General features: G+C 39.0%; 2 protein-coding genes across 2 annotated transcripts; one reads left to right on the top strand and one right to left on the bottom strand.

Annotated features, from left to right (window-relative positions):
• Positions 1 to 19: 19 nt before the first annotated feature.
• On the bottom strand, positions 20 to 19,129 carry SLU7 (SLU7 homolog, splicing factor). Its single transcript, XM_081320978.1, has 16 exons — positions 19,061 to 19,129; positions 16,695 to 16,866; positions 15,796 to 15,949; positions 15,387 to 15,467; positions 13,364 to 13,528; positions 12,684 to 12,752; positions 11,681 to 11,728; positions 11,129 to 11,260; positions 9,816 to 9,913; positions 9,035 to 9,102; positions 7,818 to 7,957; positions 6,321 to 6,482; positions 4,263 to 4,367; positions 4,077 to 4,148; positions 2,316 to 2,429; positions 20 to 1,516 (listed from the first exon to the last, which is right to left on the bottom strand). The coding sequence occupies exons 2-16, from the start codon at positions 16,841 to 16,843 to the stop codon at positions 1,337 to 1,339; spliced, it is 1,737 nt and encodes a 578-aa protein (XP_081177104.1). The 5' UTR covers positions 16,844 to 16,866; positions 19,061 to 19,129; the 3' UTR covers positions 20 to 1,336.
• Positions 19,130 to 20,247: 1,118 nt separating this feature from the next.
• On the top strand, positions 20,248 to 24,409 carry PTTG1 (PTTG1 regulator of sister chromatid separation, securin). Its single transcript, XM_081316380.1, has 5 exons — positions 20,248 to 20,279; positions 20,660 to 20,771; positions 21,329 to 21,498; positions 23,545 to 23,635; positions 23,933 to 24,409. Exons 2-5 carry the CDS (start codon positions 20,681 to 20,683, stop codon positions 24,088 to 24,090), a joined length of 510 nt encoding a protein of 169 aa, XP_081172506.1. The 5' UTR covers positions 20,248 to 20,279; positions 20,660 to 20,680; the 3' UTR covers positions 24,091 to 24,409.
• The last annotated feature ends 297 nt before the right edge of the window (positions 24,410 to 24,706 follow it).

Below are 24,706 nucleotides of genomic sequence, written 5' to 3' on the forward strand. Positions count from 1 at the left end.
TCCAAACCTAATGCATGAACACTTTGGAGAAAGTTTTATTTAAATAAACAAAGCTTCCATTTATAAAATACACACATTTAACAAAAGGCCTTTTAGCCACCTAGAATGCATTCTTTTTTTGTTAAAGAAATGTAAGGAATACTACAACTGTCATAAATACATGCCAATTGCTAAGCGTCCGAATTCTGATCACATGACCACGCGGAAGCTGCAACGATTGTGTGAAAAATAGTTGTTACTTTTTTCAGTGCCATTGTAACTTCAAATGGTCACTAAATGGTTTTAAGTAAAAAAACTACCTATAATCCCAGTTCTTGCTGTCTTTTTCAAGTGTGACATTAAATGGTGCAATAAAACTGACAAGAGTATATGTTTGTGATCTTTTTACTTGTTTCTTTATGTAAATCAGTGACCCCTCACCACCAGGATGCTTTGACTGTGCTTTATTGTACTTCTTTTTAGTTGTCCTGTTTCCCAAGCTTTAGCCCCCTTTGTTCCAGCCTTGGCAAACTGAAATATTAGAGCTATGTTCTTTACTGGAGCATTGTTGCTTCTTATGAAATCTGGGAGAGTTTGTGCAGCGTCCAAGAGATCTTGTAAACTATTCTAACAACAAAACAAAATGCTTAGCTTAGTCTATATTAGACTTTATGAGGCAAGCCAGGTTTTAGCTGCTCTGTTTAGATTTGTATAGCTAAAAATCCTTAAAATGTTCACAGATGTGAAGCAAAAGAACAACACTACGATTTAGTTTAGGCTAAAACGGGGCTCATATTTAAAATTAGCACTACCTTGTTTATAATTAATAAAATATGCCAGAACATAGTCCAATATTTATGTGGTAAATAAACTCCAGTGTGATTTGTATTAGGACAATCACAGATGGTGATATGCTATTTTGGATATCAGCCTTCTACCACACGCACTAAAGAGAAGGAGAGGTAGATGAAGACTGTGGGTAGGTTCTCCTGCTGTTAGCAATTACAATGCTTTCAGTATAAAATAAAGGAAAGGTATAAGAAAGATTATGTGGAAAAACATGGGATAAGAACTGAACTAGAAAAACCCCCAAATATGACAAAACGAAAAACCTTTCCTGGGCTGCATTGGATGTGGCTCATGAAAAGAATTTATTCATTCAGCACATTCCAAAGATTTGAGCAAATCTGCTTAACAAATAGAACTCTGGCTGGCTCTTTTTCTACTTGGGGAGCTCCAGGATGGCTGGGCCATTGTCTAGTATGATGCGAAAGAACAAGCTACCTCAGCTAACAATTTGCTAAGGGAAAGTGACCCACGTACAACATTGATCCATTTACAAGTCCTTTGCCCCAAACTACTGCCCCAGAAAAGAGGCCATGGGGTCATCTGGTCGCTGGCGCTTCATTTGGTAAGCCTCCATTTCCTCCTCTGTTGGTTCTCGGTTTTCATACATGATATTATATGGTCTCTTTCTCTCATCTAATTGCATGATTTCTTTCACATGAAGGAGACGGGCTTCTTCTGCATTCAGTGCCTGAAAATAAAAATTCACTCCTGTATTACAGTGGCCCCTGGAATTACAACTATGTTTAAACAATCTAGTAAGAAGATGGAAAGACTCAATATAGTACAAAGGCTGAAGCTGTGCTGAAAAGATAAATCAGGAAAAGTAATGAGAAATCTGGAAAAAGCTGCAATCCCATAATAGATCACATGGTTCAAGTAAAAGTCAGATTTGATCCAAAGGATTCCAGTGACTGGCCAATATAAAATCTTCAAGAGTTATAGATCAGAACAGTATAAAAAAATCATCTCACAGATGATTTCACGGAAGTGAAACATATTTTCATCTAAGCTAATAGTGTATAAATTATATCATATTGCAAATTTATTCAAATTTCACAGACTACTAATAATTAATGCTAAATATAAAAGCTTCAGCATTCCTTGACATTTTCAGTAATCAATAGGAACTTGTTCCTATATAGCTGAGAAAATGCAGCTTGCTATTCCAATATAAGAATATAATTTCACAGTGGTATCAAAAGGGACACAACAAGAATTTCGATTCTCTTTATTATGCAAATATGTTCTGATTGGAAAAGGCAATTTCTCTTCCCTAAATTCAATATGGGTCTGTGAAAATAAATATGGATCTATGAAGATCTGTTGCTGGAAAGACAGCTGTAGGGGAAGGAAGTTCCAGCATGAGAATTGAGAGAAATAAGCCTCTACTCTCATGTTGGAACTTGGTATGCCAGATAGTCTGTACACTTCAAGAGGATTTGAAAATTCTGCAGGATTAGTACAGTTGACAAGGCTTTTAGGCATACCTTTTTCAATTTTTCTTGTTTCTTTCTTTCTTCTCCCTCGCTATCAGAACTTGTACTCTTCTTATGCTTTTTCTTTTTCTTCTTCTTTTCTTCTTTTTGTTTTTGTTGGTGTATCTGTGGCAAGATGATAAAATAAATGCAGACAGACATGCATGTGGGTACTCTAGGCTACAGGCAATGGGTACTCAAGGGAGTTACATATACATGAAACTGATGACCTAGAAATTTCCTCTTAGGGACAGATACTTGTATCTGTATCACTTACCTGGCAGACTCCTGTCCTGCCTGAAAATTTCAACAACTGCAATAGATGCGTAATTGCTGTTGTACAATAGCTGCATTTTAACTGCCTAGAAAGTGTTATTGTCAAGCTACGAAACCTACTGGCTTTAGGACCGCTGCGTGCTTCTAGTTTGCCAACAGGACGGGGAAGGGGAGGGGGAGAGGTTTGAATCCACAGGTGTCCTTATCAACGTGAGAGCCAAAGCAATTGAAGAGTTTTGGCGAACTGAAGTTTCTTCTCATAATAATTGCTGGAAAATGTATTGGGACAACCTGACTTGAACTGTCAAGAGAGGGGAGGGAGGGTTTCGTTCTTTTAATTAACTGCTTCCCTGCAACGCTCTCTACATGGGGCTGCCCTTGAGGACCACCCGGAAGCTCCAACTGGTACAGAATGCAGCTGCGAGAGTTGTGCTGGGAGTCTCCCGATACTCCCACGTTACACCTTTGCTCCGTGAGCTGCATTGGTTGCCAGTTGCCTTCCGGATGAGATTCAAGGTACTGGTAATGGTGTTCAAAGCCCTTCATGGCATGGGGCCGGAGTACCTTAGGGAACATCTGCTGCCGGCATCAAGCTCCCTGCGCCCTGTGCGTTCCCACAGAGAGGGCCTCCTCAGGGTGCCACCGATCAGAGAATGTCGATTGGTGGCGCCCAGGGGGAGATCCTTCTCTGTGGGCGCTCCGGAGCTGTGGAATCAGTTGCCGGTAGAGCTCCGGATGGCGCCCGATCTTCGCTCCTTTCGTCGCGATCTCAAGACGTTTTTGTTTGTACAAGCCGGCCTAGCCTGATGGGGATCGGTGGGGTTTTTATTTTTTGTATTTTTAATTTTATTTTTGGGGTTTTATTATTGTATTAATTGTTTTAACTTGGGCAATTATTTAATCTTTTTTTAATGTTTGTACTTTGTATTTGACTTTTGCCCTGTGAACCGCCCTGAGTCCTCAGGGAGAAGGGCGGTATATAAATATTATTATTAAATTAAATTTCTTCTTCACTTTAATCCTACCGGTTTGTTATTGCTCAATAAAGTATACATTAGAGAACGCAATGGCTCTGGTGTTTTGCTTGGTTGGGCCTTTCAGCCGGAGGTTGACAGCTATAGCAGCTGCCATGTCTTTAGGGCTTCATATAAGGCAGAAACAAGTAACCTGAAGTCCATTCACACTTCACAACTTACTTTTTGATTGGCCTCTAAGATCATGCCACTGAATAATGGCAGAACGTTTATTTTTTACTTTTTGTAAATTAAGCAGCAAAAAGTGTGGCACCTCCTTAAAGCTCATATGTACTTATTTGACTTCCTGCCCTCTAAAATAGAAAAAAAGGGAGCTGCCATATCCTGTGACATAATTATACCACTGCTATCCCTTCTGGGGCCTTTCTATCCCAAAATAGCTTCTCTTGTCCTTGTCTGGCAATAGGCTTGTAGGAAAGCCATCCATCAGAAAGAAAACAAAGCAATAAAACTAGAAACCCACCTCCACTAGAGTTTTGGGTTTGGTTAACTGCTCGTCCTCATGCACCTCAGTTAGCAATTCTTCACTGGCATTCTGTGTGTAGGAAAAAGAATGAGGAAAAAAAAACCAATTGCACAAAGAGAGTTAAGTATTAGGTTTGTTTTAAAAATGTCATTTTATAGTTCCAGTAAATAAACTATATCTTACAGCAATTTCCTTTCCAGCTTCTCCTGTACAATAGGAAAACTTGACAAATGAGTAGCAGCATTTATAGCCCCATCTTCCTTCTTTCCAGTAAGAACCCCAAATACACTGTAAGGAAAACAAAGGAATTAACTGCTTATAATAATGGCTCACAATTTCATGTAGCACGTTTCATAAAGGTTTTTTTTGTTTCCCAAAGAGATCATGGTAAAATTTAAGAAATACTCTATTCTTGAAGAATACAGTATTTAAATTTCTATACAGGTTCGGTATAACCTTCGACAGGAGAGAAATGAGCAGAGACAATGAAAAATACACTAATCAGTTGAGTCACATGTAATAATTCCTTTGTATCAAGAACCAAACCCTGTTCTATTATATTGGTTTATTTGAAAGAGTTAGCATCTGCTTAATTCTAATGAAATCAATGGAATCTAAAACATATGGGATAGATTTTACTTGCAATATTTTTCACACTTTATCCTCATTATCTTCCCAGACAGAAGGTTCAAACTGCTAAAATTAGTTAACAGGGCATTTCTATAATTACTTGATGAACGTTCTCCTTGCATTTAACCTTAACCAGTAAATATTAAATGCCTTCTCATAGAATATTTTGAAATAAATAAGGAAAATAAACTGGTGGTTCAATGAAAGAAATGTCAAGCCTCTAGTTCAAGGAAACACGCTGCATCTAGAGTATAGTTTCAATTCTGCTAAAAACTCCTTCATAACAAATGTTTCACAATATTCTCTAAGAACTTATTCATGACTAACATCAAACACTTTGTGATGACTAACACCATAGTGTTATGAATGACTAACAAAAAATAGAGACTTAATGTTTAGATAACAAACTGATTGAACATTACAAACTGATTTCTCATGTTTTAAATTTGATTTTGAGTAAAGTTAGTAACCAAGCCCCAATTCAATCCGTTGGCTTCATCTTAATTGTGCCATGAAAATTCCCTAATGGACCACATGCCACAGAACAAGATTATGAAGACAATAATAGAACAAGACTATTTCCTAACGAAAGCAATCCTAAAAAGTAATTTAAAAAAATCACTGAAGCCAAAAATTATATTGTCCTCTAGATTTTTGCTGGCCTTTTGCAATTGTAAATCTCAGAATAATCCTGAGCAGAGAATCCTTGTTAACTCTTTATTACTTGAACAGAGTGATTTCTAAGACAGAGCTTTTTTATTTTAGGTCAGACCAGGCATTTTATTTTTAACCAATGACAGCAATTCACTGAGAATGACGTATTGGGGAGAGTACATGCCAGGGCAGGGCTGAAGTTATCAGCATAGCAAGTCTTTGATGTATGACCATTCTTTCATATGATGGTGCTGAAAGTATGGTTATAATCGATCCTCAGAGTTCCAGCCATCCCAGCACCCTACAAGTCATGAAATTATGATCCAAGTGCTTGGGAACTGATTCACACTTACGATTACTTGCAGCATCCATGATTGCGGTTTGTGACCTTCCCTGCTGGTTTCCCCATAAAGTCAATGGGGAAGCTGGCAGAAAAGAAGTCACTAGGATAAGTCTCTCCAACCTGTACACCCTCTCATAGCCCGTGTGCTCATGCTGGCCCCCCGCACCCCTGTGCGCCCTCCGACTGCCTCCTTCAAACTGCAACATTGCACCTCCTTCCTGACCCACACGACTCTTACACACCCCTGGCCATGCCTCTTGTGCACCCCCCTCCGAGCTCCCTGACTGTGCCGCATCTCTTGCACACTGTGTGCCACTCCACCCTCCCTGACCCTCTTATGCACACCCTTGCCATCTCCATGCACCCCTTTGCTCCCGCCCAGCAGCAGCCACTTACTTCCCTGCCGGCCTGGAGCTTGCAAGCCGTTGACTTCGGTGGTGGGAAACCAGTATTGCCTAATGACTGTGGGATATGGTTAACAATAATGGCAACTGAAGACTGCAAGGATTGCCATCACTAAGCAATGCAGAGCCTAGTTACACTTATTCTACGTAGAAAATATTTGAAATTAGTTCAAGAACCACAAATTGCCAAGTCCTGTTTGAGGAGCTTACTGTGTGGTTGTTGATCATTACATCCTCCTCATATTTAGAGCGAGCAACAGCCTTCTCTTGTCCTTTAATAACTGTTCCATGCCTAGAATACTCCACATAGTCTTCTGTCTGAGCAAGTAACAATTCTGGTGGTGGGGCATCCAGATGTTCTTGGCCTCCATACTACAAGAAGAAGAAAAAAAAGAAGTCTGAAAGATTCATTTGCAGGACTCCCTTTCCCTGAAGATATCTGCCTATTCACCAGATTGGATAGGATGGAGAGGCTCCAGATCCCTTCCTTTAAATGTGGCTCTCTAGCAGGTCCTAGGAAATGTGCCTCTCCCATAATGGTCCCTGCCTTATGGAACAGCCTCCCCCCAGTATCTGGTAGGCCCTCAGAGTCTTTTGGATAACTGTAAAGTGCTGACAGGGACGTGGTGGCTCAGTGGGTTACAACGCTGAGTTTGTCAATCAGAAGGTCGGCAGTTTGGCGGGTCGAATCCCGAGTGCCGCGTAGCAGAGTGAGCGCCTGTTACTCGTCCCAGCTTCTGCCAACCTAGCAGTTCGATAGCACGTAAAGATGCAAGTAGAAAAATAGGGACCACTACGGTGGGAAGGTAACAGCGTTCCGTGCACCCCTGGCGTCCAGTCATGCCGGCCACATGACCACGGAGACGTCCTCGGACAAGCGCTGGCTCTTCGGCTTTGAAACGGAGTTTCCCTAGAGTCGGAAACGACTAGCACGCATGTGCGGGGGAACCTTTACCTTTTTAAAGTGCTGACTGGGTTGGAACAGGGTGAGGTTGCAGCCCTAGTATGGGTTTTTTTTTACATACACAGTGAAGGATGATTCAGGTGCCAGGGTTTGTCTTTATTGTTTTTGTTGCTGTTGTCTTTTATCGTTACTGTGAACCACCCAGAGTTGTGTTTTAAGATGAGTAGCTGTATAAATTTTTCAAATAAAAAAATATATATTTTTGTAGCATTTTACAAGCTGCGTTCCGTCTATAAGATTCCTATAAAGGAAACAGGACCGATAAAGATAGGCCATGTGTTACGATGAATCACGTAGTGACTGCTCAGAGTTACAATGGACTCCCCCCAAAAGGTCCTTACAACCATGGTTCATAAGTTCAGACCCCCGCCCCCCCGCAATGGTCAACATGTTTAAAAAAACTGCCTCAAAATCATCTGAGAATTTAAGTTCCCTTACATAAAAACATCAAAAGCCAAGAATTACATAAGTTTATTGTGACTTTGAAGCTAGATATGTTTATAATTGTGAAGCTTTTAACTTTCTCTGGTGATATGTGCGATTTCCCCCCCCCCATTTTTAATTGATTTATTGTTTAGAGTAATATTGATCTGGTAAAGTCTCCAATAATTTGGACATCTAATTACTTTATAGAATTTTAATTAATTTAGAAATGGGAAATGACATCATAGTGTTGCAAACATTTTTTTCATCTACAATGGTAAAAAAACTTCAAAAAGGATATTCTGAAGGAAACAATTTACCCTCTCTAAGATGCTTTCTTTCTGCTGCTGTTTAAAGTCCTCTTTTTTCACTTTGAAAGATTTGTACAAGAGTTCAAGTTTTGTAGGATCTGCTTGAAGATGAACTTCAGAGCCTTTTTCATAGGCCTCCCAGGCGAATACTTTAAAATAAAAAGAAAGGAAAATATTTTGAGTTTTTCTGAAATACACGAATGTTGAACTATTAATAATAGGCACTTAGAAAATATTGTGAAAACTCTCTGTTGAAGGAAACCCTACAAAAGAAGATTCTTCCTCTGGGATGCTTCAAGAGACAAAGGGAGGAGAGAGAATGAGGAGGATAAGCACTCATCATCCCCGCCATGTCCATTTCTGGACCAAGAATCTGAGAGAAGTAAAAGGGACTGGAGGACATTTCACTTCATACCACCCCATCCGTCCGTCTGTCCCTCCCTTGATGTCTATAGGTTAATTCACTTCCAGCTCCAATCTGCTAAGAATTCATAAAGGTAAAGAGAAAGGTAAAGTTATCCCCTGTCTAGTTGTATCATACTTATCTCTATTTCTTAGCTGAGGGAGCCAGAATTGTCTGAAGACATTTCTATGGCCACGTGACCTGCACAGCTATACACCAAAGGCACACAGAACATTGTTACCTTCCCACCCGAAGAGGTACTCGTTAATCTACATGCATTTGCATGCTTTCGAACTGCTAGATGGGCAAAAATTGAGGCAAGCAACAGGACCTCACCTCACTGTGCAGCACTTGGGTCTTGAACCCAGCCTGTTAGCTTTCTAGCTGACAAGTGCAGCATCTTTAACCACTGAGCCACTGCACCCCCTAAGAATTCATGAAAGCATACATTTTCTTTCTGTAGTCAGTGGCTAACAGTATAGGCCACTGTACTGTATTCTGTAGTCAGTATAAGGAAAGCGTGCGTGTACAGTCTGGAAAGGTATATGCACAGCACCTTTCAAAAAAAGCAGTGGTTTTAATATATCTTGGGAAAGGGCAGTGTTAGAGGACTTTGCCTGTAGTATTCCCCCTCCATCTTTGTTTGGGAAATATAGTAACAAATATGACATTCCTTGCAGTAAACTGGGCACCTATGAGGGAGATGGGCAGTTAAGAAGTGTGATATATATATTCTTCCTTAAAGAATAATCTTATCTGAAACAAATTTAACTTAAAAATAAGTGAGCAGCATTAAATAATTCACTTTAGATTTAGTACTTACACTGAGTTTGGGCCATGGAAATGGTGGCTCCTGTGTAACGAACAAAGTTATCTCCTGCATAACTGACTCTGTAAACAAAAATGGTTATTCTGTAAGTATTTAGCTTGTGATTATATTTTGCACAAACAGAAGCAAAGCAAATACAAGGCATTCTGATTAAAAAGTATAAATTTAATAAGACCCATTCTTTGTTCATTAATGCGATTCCGGAATTCATTATTGCTTCTCCCATTGCATTTTGATTACAGCAGCCAATCTTTTCGGTCATAAAATGTCATTTTAAATTACTCTGTTAGTAATTTAGATCAATGTGTTGACAGAGTAATTTGTAATTTATCTGTCATCAAAATGTATCATGAGAAAAAAGCTCCAAATAAAACCTGAGTAAGAAAAAAAGATAGACATTCTTCTGCAGCAAAAAGTCCATTTCAACTACATGTAAGGGATTAAAAACTTTTTCCTATACGGCATGGTTATTCACTGTGACTTAAAAGCTTTCTGAAGATAATTACAGTAATCTGAGACACTTGTTTTACGGAGGTTATATGGTAGGCAACTAATATTCATCCATGTTCGCCACCAACTCTCCTAGGTTTTCCAAGATCTATGAGCAATCCAGACAATCTGCTTTGAAGAAAGAGCACTATGACACACTTCTCTATATTTAAAAAAAAACTTTTTTCAAACTGAAGATCAACCAGGAGAGACCTTCCCATTTACCAATTCTAGGGCAGTATATACAAGACTTAGTATTCGCTGGAGCAATTTGAAGTTAACTTACTCATCTGGATTCTTTCCTGCATTGGCATAAGGATTCTCCCTCATTGCTCTGGTTTTAGGATCATAGTAGGCAGAATTGGGGTCTAGATTTCGTAGGTACTAAAAGCAAGAACACAAAAATATCAACTTGAAATTCTAATACAGCTAATAACACTATCATTTTAATATAGCTATTCTGAGATTATCATGTAGAGGTACCCATGAAATCAGATAATCAATATTGTGAGTTCAGCCCACCCAAAGTTATGATTCATTACAGCTATCACCCATCACTATATCCGTTACCAGTTCTCTTTCATCCTTTTAAGGAAGGAATGCCATTCTGCAGAAAGGGAAGACAGCTGTAATTCTGTATCTTAGACTATTTTGATCATTTTACACAGTACTGAACTATTTACACTATTACGTTGCATATGCTGAATTCACACAGTACCCCAAGCCAGGGCTTTTCAACCAGTGGTACGGGTACCACCTGTGGTACATTGGCACCTGTCAGGTGGTACGTGACCATCCTAGAAAAGTGGTAGCAGGGGAGGGGAATGAGCTGAACCGGTGGCAGCACCGCACAAGCCTGAGCGAGAGATGGCTGGAGCTGCAGGGCTCAGCGGAAGTGCCAGGATCAGCGCCAGGCTCCAGCTGGAACTCGGTGCTGATCCTGGTGCTTCTGCTGAGCCCAGAAGAAGCGCCGATCAGCTGGAATGTTGCAGCATCCCCAGGGTCTTGTGATTTATATTCAGATGCTTGGCAACTGATTCATATTTATGATGGTCACAGTGTCCCAGGGTCATGTGAAGTGACCAAATCCTGCTGCAACCACCCAGCAGACGGGGGGAATAAAAAGCAAACACCCCCCCCACCCCCGCTGCCAATCCTCAACAGAAATGCTCACAACAATGAAAACCTCGGGCAGGAGGAAGAGCACCGCCGGGCGGGCAGGCAGGTGTCTTGCTTGGCTGTGGCTTGGAGGGCACTTTTTTCAGTGCCATTGTAAGTTCAAACAGTCACTAAGTGAACTGTTGTAAGTCGAGGACTACCTGTACTTCATCACTTTTTTCCTTTTTTTTCCATTTTGATCCTCAAGTTTTTGACACCTTGCTACGTGACTGGTGGTACTAGGATGTTGCCATATCCTAAAAGTGGTACAATGGGTGAAAAGGTTGAAAAGCCCTGCCCTAAGCCATAGAGTGGAATTCAGTTATGATCTGATGATACTACTGATGTGATAAGAAGATAAGCAGAAGAAAGGTAAGCCTTTTAGAATAATATGGAGAATATTAGCCTCAAAATGACAGTTCTTGATGTTGTCCAGCTTACTTTAGCAATATCCTCTCGAATACGCAAGTTTCGGACTGTAATGCGTCTTTTGGAGTCAAAATTCTGTCCAGGCATATCAATATCATCTGCATATTTGTCTTCATCTTCATCTTCACTGTTATGATCTCTTTCCTAAAAAGAGACAGTGTGGCATTAAGTAACAGGTGTGATTTATTTTGCATCAGTAACACATATATTGAATTTTAGATGAAATGTTTTTAAAAAATAGTGCTATCAATACAATTTTATTAGTGATTGATTGAATTAGTTGGCTAAGTACTTTGTAAATAAAAAAACAGATAATACTTGAGGTTGTTAGGTATTTAAATTCTACTTTGAGCCAAAGTTTCATTATATCACTTGCCTGAAAAACTGCAGCTGTAATGAAGAGATAAATCTATATATCTCCATATAAGAAGGCAAAAGGATAAAGGCTACTTAAAAATCAAGGAATGGTACAGAGAATTTAAAATCCTTTATGTGAAAGACCTACTTAGAATAAAAGTGTACATTTTGTTTTTGTTTTTGTTTTTTAAAAAAAAACAGTCTCACCGTTTGTGAATTTAGTTCATCTTCACCCCATCGATGTCGTGGGGAACTCTGAAGCAAATCAAACAAACAAACAAAATCTCTCAGAACCAGCACAATCACAGAACTATAGAGTGAAGTTATCAGAAGAAATGATAAATTATTTGAGAAAAGGCAAAGCTGTATTCTGAAAAGAAAGGCCTCCACTGAAACTCGCAAGCTAGACCAAGGTGGATTATTAGCTTCATGCCATTTTATTTATCTAAGACTTTTTTCTCAAAATAGCTTGTCACAAAATAAATAGCTAGAATATTTCTTAAACACCATACTTACTCTTAAAATCAAGAATGAAAACATTAATACTTTTAAAATAATATAGAATACTGTCAGTTCTATAAATTGGCGTGTAGTTTAGATTTTAAAAGTAGTTGTTAAAAGGAGATAATGGATCAAATTTGTCGTAGTGCTTATGATGGCATCCTTGTATTGGTTATGTAAAGACCAAGTTTACAAAAGGACTTATCTATTACCAAAAATAACATATGCTCATATAGAGAGAAGAGAGTTCATTCTGTATGCAATTTTAATTTCTGACATTTCCAGTTCAAAAGATCAGGTAGCCAATGATGCAAAACGTTCCTGTCTAGATTTGGGGAGCTGCTGCAAACTAGAATAAGAAATGTTTACTTAACTGAATAAATAAATAGGTTCCCAAGCAAAGGAAAACAAATTCTAAATAACGAAAATATATTTGCATCCTGAAATAGCTCTGGTTCCTCCAATTCAGAAGAATTACATAGAGTTTACACTGCCATCTAGTGAAGCAATTAAGAATTTACTGCAAAATGAAAGAAGTCAATGCATTCCTTTAACTTAGTTAACAGGAAAAAGCTTGACCTTACATAGATTTTAGCCATATATTCAGGGCTTTGGGGTCAACCACATCCAATAGTAGCTAGAAAAAATATTTTAAAAACAGGAAAACAGTGCTTTTCCCTTCTGATTTAGATGTTTTCCCCCGACTTACCACTTGCTCTGTCAGTTTTCCCGAAGCCAGTTCTTCCTGCAGTTTCTGAGCTTTGAGTGTACGTTTAGCCTATACATTAAAGGAAAAACAGGGTATTAAAAGATTTCCTAACTACTTCATACTTATAATGAAAGAATGTTCTTCTTAGTTTTGATGAGCAAGGCATTATGATTTAGAATCGATAATATAGAAGTGTAAGCAATTTACAAACAGAAAATTTACTTCAGTATAAGTCCATTGTTACTAGTTTGCTTAACTCTGTCTGAAATCTGTTCCTCCATTTCTTCAATGACTTTCTCAAGACTTGAGAAGGTTTAGCCTCTTTGGTGTCTTAATTCAAAGGCAGCCAATGAAAAAAAATCAATGCAATCAAAAGTAAAGGCAGCCAAAGATTGAGCATGGCGTGTAGGAGGATTCACTTTCGTTTCCTTTTTTTTTAAGTAATGTAAATACTTTGTGGTTAAAGTTTGGGGAAGGGGGGAACCTTAATTATTAGAACACTTGGAAAATTAAAATAAATGAATCCATAATAGTTCTGACACTATTTTTTAAACATGTCTACATGTTTATATTAGCACAAAAGTCAATTCTGGATGTTATTTATTTTTATACCAACATGACACAATCACACAAAGATACTGTTGATGTTATATCCAGAGAGAGAGAAAAATTCTACTTACTAGATCAACCTTGGCATATTCTTCTACAATCTTCATATGCTCTTCTGGGTTATAACCATTCCAACGGTCTCTTTTCCCATCATAGTCAAACATCAATTGAGGCTGCATGTGCTCATCTGGTGCAATGTTCGTTCCTGTAAATTTTGCTCCAACTTTTCTAGGTCTCTGAAGGGAAAGATATGCAATGCAATCTTTGCTTCTCAGAAAGAAAACGGCCTACAATTATTCCTGTTTCTTAGCAGATATTAGGGAAACAGCCCCTCCATCACCACATAGCACTGATGTTTCTTCTGCTTTTTCCTTCCTGCAGACTCTTTCCTAGTGGCATTAAGTTTTTTTTTCCAGGTGTAATGCAGCTGTTGTATTTATGTGAATGAACTACAGCTCCATTGTTAACACTGAAACCAAGGACCATGTGGGACAAATGAAAATATCTCCTTACAAAAAAGTAACTGCTTTGATTTCTTTTAAATGAAAAACACTACAAAAATGTTGTAAATAAAGAAATAAACAGGAACTTCAAAGACCTAAAATTTGGAATAATAAATTAAAATGCTATTGGTTCATCTATTGGGGCCTGGACCCCTGTATCCCATAGTAACCTCACTGCAATAACTGCATAAGAATATGCCTTATTCCCTGTCATGCGGTGGAAGCTTTGATTTCCTAACATCAAAAGCCATCCCGGTTCTTTGTGACTGAAAAATACGGGAAAGCCAGTTTAACAATTGCAAATAGCCTTGATTTAGCTATATTTAACAACATACTTAATTCTCTTGCTACTTTACTAAATTCAGTCGCCTTTTTGAAAACTGGTTCCTGTTTGCCATCTGATTAACCTCTTCCTAATATAGGCAGTCCTTCCTTAATGACGATTTGTTCAGCGACCATTCAAAATTATAGCAGCATTGAACAAATGGGACTTATGCCCAGTCCATAAAGTTATACCTCTTGTAAGTGCCTCCACGGTCACGAGATCAAAATTTAAGCATTTGGCAGTCCACTTGCAACCACAAGGACACTTCAATTTCACCCACCTGCCTATCTCCCCAACATCTCTATTCTTTCTGCTACTCTGTGCATCAGCCTTCCTCGGCAGCAGTACTAGGGCTGAAGTAGAGGCCTGGAGCCTTTAGAAGCCTCAGCTGAATGCTGCCCCCAAGCCTCCACTTCAGGCCTGGTGCTGCTTCTTCTGCAAAGGCCCTGCCACTTCCAGCTGGCCTTCCCCGCCTTTTTCCTTCCACTGCTGAGGAGGCACACCTCAGGTAGAGGCAGCTCAGGTTTCAAAAGGCAAGCTTAAGCTGCCTCTGCCTGTGTGGAGAACATACAATGAAGAGTTAAGAGGTAAAAAGGTGACGGAGGAGAGGGAATGCCTTGTTTGCTGAGAATTATAGCAGCTCCTTTCAAAATGCACGGGCTGAGGGTAGAAATAGGAAAAAGATGTCACTGTAATTCTCCTATGTGGCCCAGCAAGAGGGGAGCGCTCTCTTTCTTTTCCCCTACCTCCTGAGCTCTGTGGATCTTCACAAGGTAAGCAAGTATTGTGAGGGCCGGAGGAGGACCCTGTGGAATTCCCCAATGTTTTTGGGGACCTAGCAGGATGTGGTGGGGAAATAGATAGGAGGGCATGCTGCATCTCTGTGGTTGGTTGGAAAGGCAAATGACTGGAGGAGTTCTGTAGAATTTGTAACTTTGAAACAGGAAGGGTCTGTTGTAACTCTGAACGGTCATTAAATGAACTGTCGTACCTTGAGGATTACCTGTATATACAATTAAATGTTCTCTTAAAAACACAACGTAACATCGATCTCGCATCTAAAAACATACTTTCATTTTGAAAAAAAGTGAGAGACAGCAAAACAAGAAGAAAGTTATTATGGAGTATTGAACTTCTGTTCTTATGTTCCATGAAATTGCCTCTTCCAATTTCAATTCTATTAGATACTAATTTCTAAAATACATACAGACTACAAAATTTTACCTGACAGATAAGAGTCATGTTGCTTTAAGGAATTTTATTTACCTCTAGGCAATCTTTCTTCTTATGGGTCAATGCACCACAGTTCTCACAAGCACCTTTACGGTATTTGGTTGCAACAGCATTCTAAAGACAAAACAAATAAGCTATTTGCAGCAATAAGAGTATTTAGTTTGTCCTCTCCTATACAAGAATATAGAATATGGTAGTCCACTCTAACTTCACAAAGAAATTACCTAGCTATATAAATTACTCTAAAATGGTAATTGCAGGGAATTTTAGCCAGTCACAGCTAATGAACTATGCCCCTTCACATTTGAATCTAATAAAATGTAACGTACCACCACTGACTTTGACAGCTCAAAGGCCAGTCATAATAAAAAAGCCCAACAAATTGGCTAGCACTTGTTAATAGTCTCGTACAACAGCATCACTTTTACATATAGCTACTTACCTCTTTCACTCCTCGCTTATACCATTCTCCTAGTGATGTAAATTCTTCTTGTTTCTCTGGCTGAGGTCTCTGATGTTTCAGTGTAGGTCTTTTTGAAGGATCTATATACCATGGCACTGAGGAAATGTACTGGGGAATGTGGGGATTGATGTCTCTGTAATAAGTAGTGTTACAATTAGATGAAAGGTTAGGCTCCAGTCATTAAGTAGGAATCGCTAAACGCAGCACTTATTTTCCATTTTTTTAAAAAAAATTCAGGAACCATTTCCATCATACCATACTTTTAAGATCTCAACTGCAACTTTATCTGTGTAATATGGGGAATGGAGGAAGGTTTTCACAGTGAGATGCCCATGTGGCTCAGTAATATACCTAATACATAATAAAATATCTTCACCTACATTGTCACAAGCTTTCTGTACATGGATTCGGTCTCTGATTGGTTTTCCTGCCAAAGAAGCATTCTGGCCAAGACTAAGATCCTTTGTCAACACCAAAATATTGTCTTATTATTAGGTTAGGACTAAGTCTCCTCCCACTTAAATCAATGGGGTCTTAGTCCTAACCTAATAGAATCAGAAGTGTCTACAATACACTTTTCAGTTCCAAGATTTTTAAAATTCTGAACTAGAGAATGTATTGTAGTCTCTTTTGTTTGTAGCCATATTAGATTTGACATTCCAAAATTTAAATACTCCCAATTGCCTACCCTAGGAAAAGGCAGCACAGATCAAAGATAGAAAGAAATCAATTAACTTTGCTCACTTCGTTGCTTAGATCAATATCTATTTAATATAAAAATAAACAAATTCTTTCAGAAGCAGTCCCACACTTAGTTTTGTCATAACATGCTAAAAAAAGCTAAACAAAGTTGTATTTAGATTGCAAACAATACTTACTTTCCTTCTTCATCCACTTCAGCTGGTGCATTTCCCAGTTTTCGCTGTTCTTCCAATTCCTTCTTCTTTCTCCAATCTTCTCTAGTCATCTTCTTGGGTTCTTCCAAGCCATTTGATCCTCCAGGAGGATTAGCAGCTATAGTTTCCATGCTCCCAGATTCTGTTCTTCGGCCTATGAATAAACACGTTTATATTTGTTAATAGGTTTTCAAATCATTTTAATAAATACTAAAAATGTCCTCACCATTTTTGATTAATTAATCTAGCCTGAAAAGCAAATTCCTTCCCAAGGGCACCAAGATATGGATGGATGATACGGAAGACCAATTTTTTTTTCCCTTTGAGAGCAATCCTTGGATCAAGAACCAGCCTAAATCAAGCTTTCATGCTATTTTTAGTTGTGAGGGCTAGCACATCACTCAAATACTTCTGAAGTGTTTTCTTATTATAACTTTATACCAATTTTGAGTTTAGTCAAGACTTTTAGTTTATGATTTATGACACTTTACTGCCATTTTTATTATTTAAAAAATCTTGCATTTTACTTTGTAATTTAACTGCCTTTTGTAGATATTACAAACTTTTTTTTGCAAGCGTACATATAATAGGAAAATGGGAATATGAACTTATTTACTGATATGGAATTTGGCCTCATTAGTACAGGCATTTTCAACTTACGACAGATCACGAAAATGGAACTTACAGCCCAGATTCAAAATTCTGATGCCTGTGACCCCCATGTACAGAAACATGACCACACTTTGGGCATTAGCAACCAGTTTGCATTTATGGCTGTTGGCAGCACCCTGCAACCACGTGACTTAACAACAGTTCTGACAGAAACCAGTCTTTGTTCGTTTCTGGCAAAACCCACACTATAGGAACCAATGGGTTCACTTAATGACCACGGTGTTTGTTTTACAATTGCTGCAAAACAGGTCATAACATTGGTTATGGGCATGTTGTGACCTGCTTTATGATCATCACAACTTACATTCAAAATTGTGAGCTCAATTGCAAGTCAAGGACTATCTGTACGCTGATTATACCCAATCATACATCTCTACCCATGCTGGACAGGTGATACTGTTCAGGAGTTTGGTCAGCACTGGGAGGCTCTAAGGGCTTTGGGCATGGTTGGGGAGAAATTGGCTGTAACTCTACCAAAACAAAATAGTTGTGGATCATTATCCGTCTGTTGTTTGGACAGGTTAACCCCTGCCCCAGACAGAATTATTGTGCAATTTGGGGATCCTTCACTGCAACTGGTCCAGAATGGGTGCCTTGTGCTTCCCCCAAGTTATAGCGCAACTGTTGCAGGGTGAACTCTACTGGCTTCCAGTTGCTTCATAGGTGCTGCTTATCACCTTTAAAGAAATACATGGCACAGGGCAGTTACTTATGCGACTGCCTCTCTCTCTCTCTTTTGAGGGTATCTGCCATCCCATCATCTGACCTAGGTTAGTTCCACTTCCCTTCTCTTAAAGGCTGTCATATGTTGGGGCTTTGGAGATGCACTTTCTCTATAGCTGGTCCACAGCCTTGGAAAGTTTTTAGCCTTCCGGAAGATTATGAAGACCTGGCTCTTACCCCAAATACCGGGCTTAGATGGGGGTTGAGTTAGGAATAATAGTGTGGTTGGTCTGGCACCTGATGGGAAGGGTTTTCTATTGTTACTCTGGTTTTTATTGGTAATTGTGAACTCTCTGGATCTATATGCGAGACAAATAGCCATATAAATTCTAAAATGAGGACCCAGATTGTTGGGGGCAATAAGCTGACTTTGTAATAATGCCGCTTGCCCCCCCCCGCCCCCCCAAAGCCCTAATAAGCAGGCATATACATAGAATGAAGGCTATTGCTAAGCACATTGATTTGTGCTTTAGATTGTAAGCTGCCCTGAGTCTTCAGAGAAGGGCGGGATATAAATGGGATTTTATATATATCTATCTATATCTATATCCGCACATACGGTGTAAAGTATCATTGAAGGCATTCCCCCCAGTCGGCTCAAAAATGTTTTGGGCTCTAAGACCCATCAGCCCCAGTTTACCTGCCCAACAACATCAGGACCATGACACCTATAACCCAAGCTCCCGGCCAGCGTGAGTTGCTTTGAGCTTTATACAGCAGCGGGCAGGAGAAGAGGCAATAACTGGAACTTGCTCCTCTGCTTTACGAAACTTAAGAGTTCTGAACTTCCCAGGTCTTGTTAACGATGAGATCCAGAATTTAACTACCTGCCAAACAACTTAACCTGGGTTAAGTTCCCCGTGTAAATACACACCGGTTGCAGGTTTCACCCGGGAAAAGCAAACGAGCCCCGATAAGTCTCTCCGACCCAAACGAGAGCACTCGCCACTTACCCAAGTCACAGATCAGCCTTCCTACGCCACCGGGCCTACGACGCTCATTGGAGCCCCACTTCCGGTGTTTTTCCGCTTCCCACAAGGCAGAGCAGCTGCCTTCTCGTCACTCCTTAAAGGGGCCGCGTCCTATTTTAAAAAACGCTCTGCTTTCTCCAACGACGTTCCATTCCCGGATTTTGGCTTTCAGTAACCCTCTTTTGCGGACGTAAGCTTAAAGCTCTTCAGAGTCGGCCTTTCAAATTCATTTATTCCCAAATGAATGTGTACATTTATAAAGCCACGAGGATCTGAAACTCAAGACTTGGTGTAAATGCATTTTCTTTAATACAAGCCGCTACTAGAATCTGACGTTGCTGCGATAAGATCTGTTATTTATTACGGCAGAAGTTTCCATGGATCTTTGCCTTGTGTTTTTTTTTAAAAAAAATCTGACAAAGTGAAACGTGTAATTTACAAAACTTTTTATTTCTTCATGGAGAAACTCTGGCTATGTAGTCGCTAGACACAATGACTTGATGGCACGTAATCATAACGTATGACTAATGTAGTCAATCATTATATATGACTACATATACCGTTATTTTGGCAACGATTTAAAAGTGGGTTGTATTGCCTTCTTCCGGACTTTCTCGACCACGACTGTAGCCGACAGTCGTGGTATCCCTCGGGTACCACGTATCCAAGTCTTAGCCACGACCAACCCTGCTTGCCTTCCCAACCCAGATAAAATGAATCAGACGCTACTAGCTAAACTTACTTGGTCGTAATTCCCCGTGAGTTTCATGGGACTTTGGTCTGATTTAGACGTTCACAGCATCACAATAAAATACCACGATTCCATGCTGATTATGTTGCGATAGACTAAAACAGCCATCCCTCTGAAATATATATTTTTAATTAAGTTATCCTGGAGTTTGAAGTTCCTTTTTTTACCCCACCAGAATTTGATTATGGGATCAGGTCGGTATCGCTTTCGTATCTCGCAAGTCGACATCACGCTTAAATATCCCGCCTTGCCTGCAAATGAGATTGAAGACAAAGTAGTGTAACCTCTACCTCTCCCCCGCCAACATTGGTTTAGAAAGGGAGCCAATCAGGAATTTTAACATCTCAACATGAAGGAGCAACAGCCAATCAGGAAGGAAGGTAATGATTTAAAACAATCCGGTAGAGAAAGACGGGTTGTACGTTTTACTTACACGAAGTGTTTGCCGAGGTAATGAATCAATAAAGGGGTGATAGATTTAGAACATCTTTTCCATGATAGCTAGTTTAATTTTCGTTTCTATTTATTCCTAATGTATTACGTTTTAAAGGCTAGCTCTGTTGCAATATAAAGTCACATTTTCAAATTGTTGAAGTGAAAAACGTTTACTGTAAAAAGAAGAGATGAATCTTGTATGGAATTCTTAGTCTTCCCACCTGAATCGACTAGTCTGAACTAGAATAACTAGTTCTGAAAGATTTTGAGCTTAGAAGCTGCTATCCTAGCTATGTAATATTCTAGGAGAAAAGTACATTTGCAGTCTTGTATTGATGTGAGAGGTTTAGAGAATAAACGTAGATGTGCTATAATTTTGTGGGTATCTGTTTTAGGGATCATTTGATGCCATAGGAATGGCAACACATATCTTCATAGACAAAGAGAATGGAGAAACTAGCACCACTACTGCTACTAAGGACCGACTAAAACAGCTATTGGCACCTTGTGAGTTTGCATTTATATAATACAACTAGTATAAATGAGCAAAAAAAATCTTTCTCTAAAAAGGCTCACTCAGCATATTAAAAGTTTTGGATGCTGTCTAATCAGAATGCTTTGTTATTTTAAGAGGATAGAAGATGAAGAGCTACCTAAATATGATATCAGTGTGGCTGTTGTGTAATGGACAGCACTGAGAAAAAGCCAGCTTGAGATTTTAGGTGTAACTTGGTGACTTGTGAAAAATTTAAAGGGGCTATCTTTTTGCTTTGTAGAAAGGGCCACTGTGTGCATTCTGCCTTGTATGGAAAGAGCTGAGCTAAACTGCAGGATATTGTCTTAGTTCACCAGACAAGCAACTTTTATTGAAATTATCTAATGGTCATAAAGGGCAATGTGGTTGTACTAATTCCTCCCTAGCCCTATTCTGACTTATCCAGTTGTATGATTTTAGTGCATTTGGGGATGCTAAACCTATATTAGAGAAAACCTACTTTAATAAAAAAAATGTTGGAATATTAGATCTAAATGGCATTGTGTAACAGGACTTTCCCCCTCTACAGCAAAAGTTTTTGTTGAAAGGTCTCATCCTAAAACACCTCTTGTTGGAAGGACAGCTAATGTGAATCTAACAGAATCTCAGGCAGGCAGGAAGGCTCTGGGAAGTCTGAACAAACCTCTAGCAACAACAAAGAATCAGTTCCCTAAAGGAAAAAAGCTCTTGTCAAAAAAGGTTAGTAAAGCTAATTTTCTGTTGGATGCCATTGAGATGCTCAGACAGAAGAAACTAACAGTATTCGTGTCAAACAACTTAGAGTAATTTTAAACCAAAGAATGAACAGAAAGCTTGAATCACAATTTAGAGAAGTTGAACCTAAAGCTTTAGAGGTGTATCCCAATCTGCCATGTATAACAAAAAAAAAAAATCTTGGAAGCTGATGGACAGCCAGAAAAGCAATAGAATTGCACTTCTATACCATTTCATTGGAAGGGAAAGGAAATTGATATCTGTGAGATTAATTTGTGGTGGGGGGTGGGAAAGTGGAAGGAAAGATAAAACAAATAGACCAGAACAAGGGTGATATTTGAGACTAAACAGAGGGGAAGAGCTTTAGTAACTTGGATTGTGTGAAGGGAAGCACAAACCATGAGCTTGCCCTACAATTCAAGAAGATGGATTAAGCCTAACAAAAGTTATAGTATGCGTTTACATGGAGAAGAAAAACAGGTCCCTGTGTAGGTAGTTTCCAAACTAATTTAGAGTCCCAACAAATCAGGATGATATTTATTTATTTTTTATTTTATTAGACTTATATACCGCCCTTCTCCCGTAGGACTCAGGGCAGTTCACAAGGTTTTTTTTAAAAACAATACAGCAAATTACAAAAATTAAAAACAATTAAAATGATTACATTAACCTTGAAATAAAAACCCCAATTAAAATACAATTGAAACCCCAGTTAATACTCTCAGTCCAGGCCAGAAAGCTCAAAGAGCCAGGTCTTCAGGTCCCAGCGGAATGAGCGAAGGTCAGGGGAAATATATGGGGAAATATTCCAAGTAATAAAGATTACTGCAATGTTCAGATTACTTTACCATTGCTGGTGCATTCTTCTAATGCCGAAAGAACTAATTTTTCTCTGAACAGCAAGGTTTTGTTTTGATGCAAAGTCTTCAGATCAGGCTAGATAGGCATATAGTTTTATTCTTAACAAAATAGAAGTAGTTTGTTATTTTATTATTGATGTTTTGTTTCTTATCCATGTTCTAACCAGCTCTTCCCCTCTTACCTTTTTGATATTAACCAAAGTTTTCTAGGTGTCTTGTTTTATACCTCTTAAGTCCAGGAACTGAGGGCCAGAATGCTTTCTTTTTCATATCATTATCATTTGGGGATTAACTATTACTAACAAACATGTCCTGCACCGGATCTAGAAGAGCCTTGGTGGAGCAGTGGGCTAATGCCTCCTTAAGTAACACCAGCTGCCTGCAATTAGTGCAGGTTCGCATCCCACCAGGCTCAAGGTTAACTCAGCCTTCCATCCTTCCGAGGTAGGTAAAATGAGGACCCAGATTGTTGGGGGCAATAAGTTGACTTTGTAAAAATGCCGCTTGGGGGCCCCGAAAGCCCTAATAAGCAGGTATATACATAGAATGAAGGCTATTGCTAAGCACATTGTGCTTTAGATTGTAAGCCGCCCTGAGTCTTCGGAGAAGGGCGGGATATAAATGGGATTAAAAAAAAATCTCTTAAAATATCATTAAATTTATGTTCATTCTTCCTCCTTCCCTTGGTCTATCAGAACATATAAACAAATGATTGTCAGATTTTATATTTAATGAAAGCATATAAATTACTGCTAACAATATTAAATATAACTGTTATTATTTCACATTGATAAACAGTGATCTAAGACTTGAAATGGGTAGTTCACACCCGTAGAGGCAATGCAAGGGAATTCTTGATAAGGACAGTAATTCTGTATACGTTCTATATTCTACTGAAGCCTTTGATCACTGGAGGTGAAGTGACTACATGAAAAAACACTTGAGTCTCAAATTTAATCTCTGTCAACTTCATGTAGAGGAATAAAACTTTTACCTGAAAGACTGGAGCTTCTGCTTAATGGGTCTTGACTATAATGGGGCACTGTGGGCTAATAACCTAGGCTAATAACACTGGAATAAAACAGCCTCTTATATACCCCAGGTATTCACGTGCTACAATCTTTGTCTTGAGAGGGTGTTGTAACTACTATTTTTTATTATTCTTACTTAGGCAAATGAAAATACAAGCAGAACTGAAGACAACAACATGGTTCCTGAAGAATATCCAGAGAAGGAGAATCTTTTTTCTTATAATCCACTAGGTAATGCTCAAAAGGGAAAGAGCTTGAGCCTTTTTGGCAACAGAGGACTCATTATGGAATAATCAGGTTTCACAAATAAGTATCTGGACAATTAGATGTGATATCACTGATATGTCATCCTGTGTATAGTGCAGTAGGCTTCCATTCTTGATCAAGGGTAATAAAGATCATGAAAAGTTATATTGACTAAATTTAAGCATAGTTTTAACCAGGTTTATCTCTGACCTATGCTTTAAGATCAAATGGGAAGTTGCATTTCATTGTATTCTGTTCTGTTCTACTGCTTTCCATTCATAGATTTTGAGAGTTTTGATGTTCCTGAAGAGCACCGGCTGAGCCATATGTCTTTGACTGGAGTTCCTCTTATGACATTTGATAGTGCGCCTGATAGATTTGCAAGCAGCATCCCTCTGCCTGCAAAACAACCTTTAATTTCATGGGACTATGGTAAATAGTTAGACTTTATTCAGAAAATCTAGCAGCTGTGATGTTTTTTTCTTTGTTTTATTTATTTATTTTTATTTTAATTCCATTTATATCCCGCCCTTCTCCGAAGACTCAGGGCGGCTTACAAGCTTAGCAGTAGCCTTCATTCTATGTATATGCCTGCTTATTAGGGCTTTCACACACACCCCAAGCGGCATTATTACAAAGTCAGCTTAATTGCCCCCAACAATCTGGGTCCTCATTTTACCTACCTCGGAAGGATGGAAGGCTGAGTCAACCTTGAGCCTGGTGGGATGCGAACCTGCACTAATTGCAGGCAGCTGGTGTTACTTAAGGAGGCATTAGCCCACTGCTCCACCAAGGCTCGGGTGTTCAATTGGGTTTTCAAGATGTACTAAAAGTATAATTTCTAGTTTTACTAGCTAATTTTTGTCATGTAGGCTAATGGTTTTGCAAACTGAAGTCCTAAGATACTTGGAAGGCACCAGGTTAAGAAGGGCTATAATTGAAAAAAGGTAACAGTGGTTTAGGAATCATCCAATAACAGCTACTTTAAGAATGATTAAGTAGACACACTTTTTAGTCACTTAAAGCTAAATCAGAGAATATAACTGACTAGAGATA

Source organism: Vipera berus (assembly GCF_964194415.1).
Source record: "Vipera berus genome assembly, chromosome: 2".
NCBI classification, from domain to species: domain Eukaryota; kingdom Metazoa; phylum Chordata; class Lepidosauria; order Squamata; family Viperidae; genus Vipera; species Vipera berus.

Excerpts from the sequence above, each read along its gene's own strand:
- PTTG1 (XM_081316380.1), top strand. The coding sequence starts at position 20,681 with ATGGCAACACATATCTTCATAGACAAAGAGAATGGAGAAACTAGCACC. Across the intron at positions 21,499-23,544 it reads AAAAGCTCTTGTCAAAAAAG|GCAAATGAAAATACAAGCAG; the intron begins GTTAGTAAAGCT and ends ATTCTTACTTAG. Across the intron at positions 23,636-23,932 it reads TTTTTCTTATAATCCACTAG|ATTTTGAGAGTTTTGATGTT; the intron begins GTAATGCTCAAA and ends TTCCATTCATAG.
- SLU7 (XM_081320978.1), bottom strand. The coding sequence starts at position 16,843 with ATGGAAACTATAGCTGCTAATCCTCCTGGAGGATCAAATGGCTTGGAA. Across the intron at positions 9,103-9,815 it reads GCAGGAAAGAATCCAGATGA|AGTCAGTTATGCAGGAGATA; the intron begins GTAAGTTAACTT and ends TTTTGTTTACAG. Across the intron at positions 4,149-4,262 it reads AAGCTGGAAAGGAAATTGCT|AATGCCAGTGAAGAATTGCT; the intron begins GTAAGATATAGT and ends TCCTACACACAG.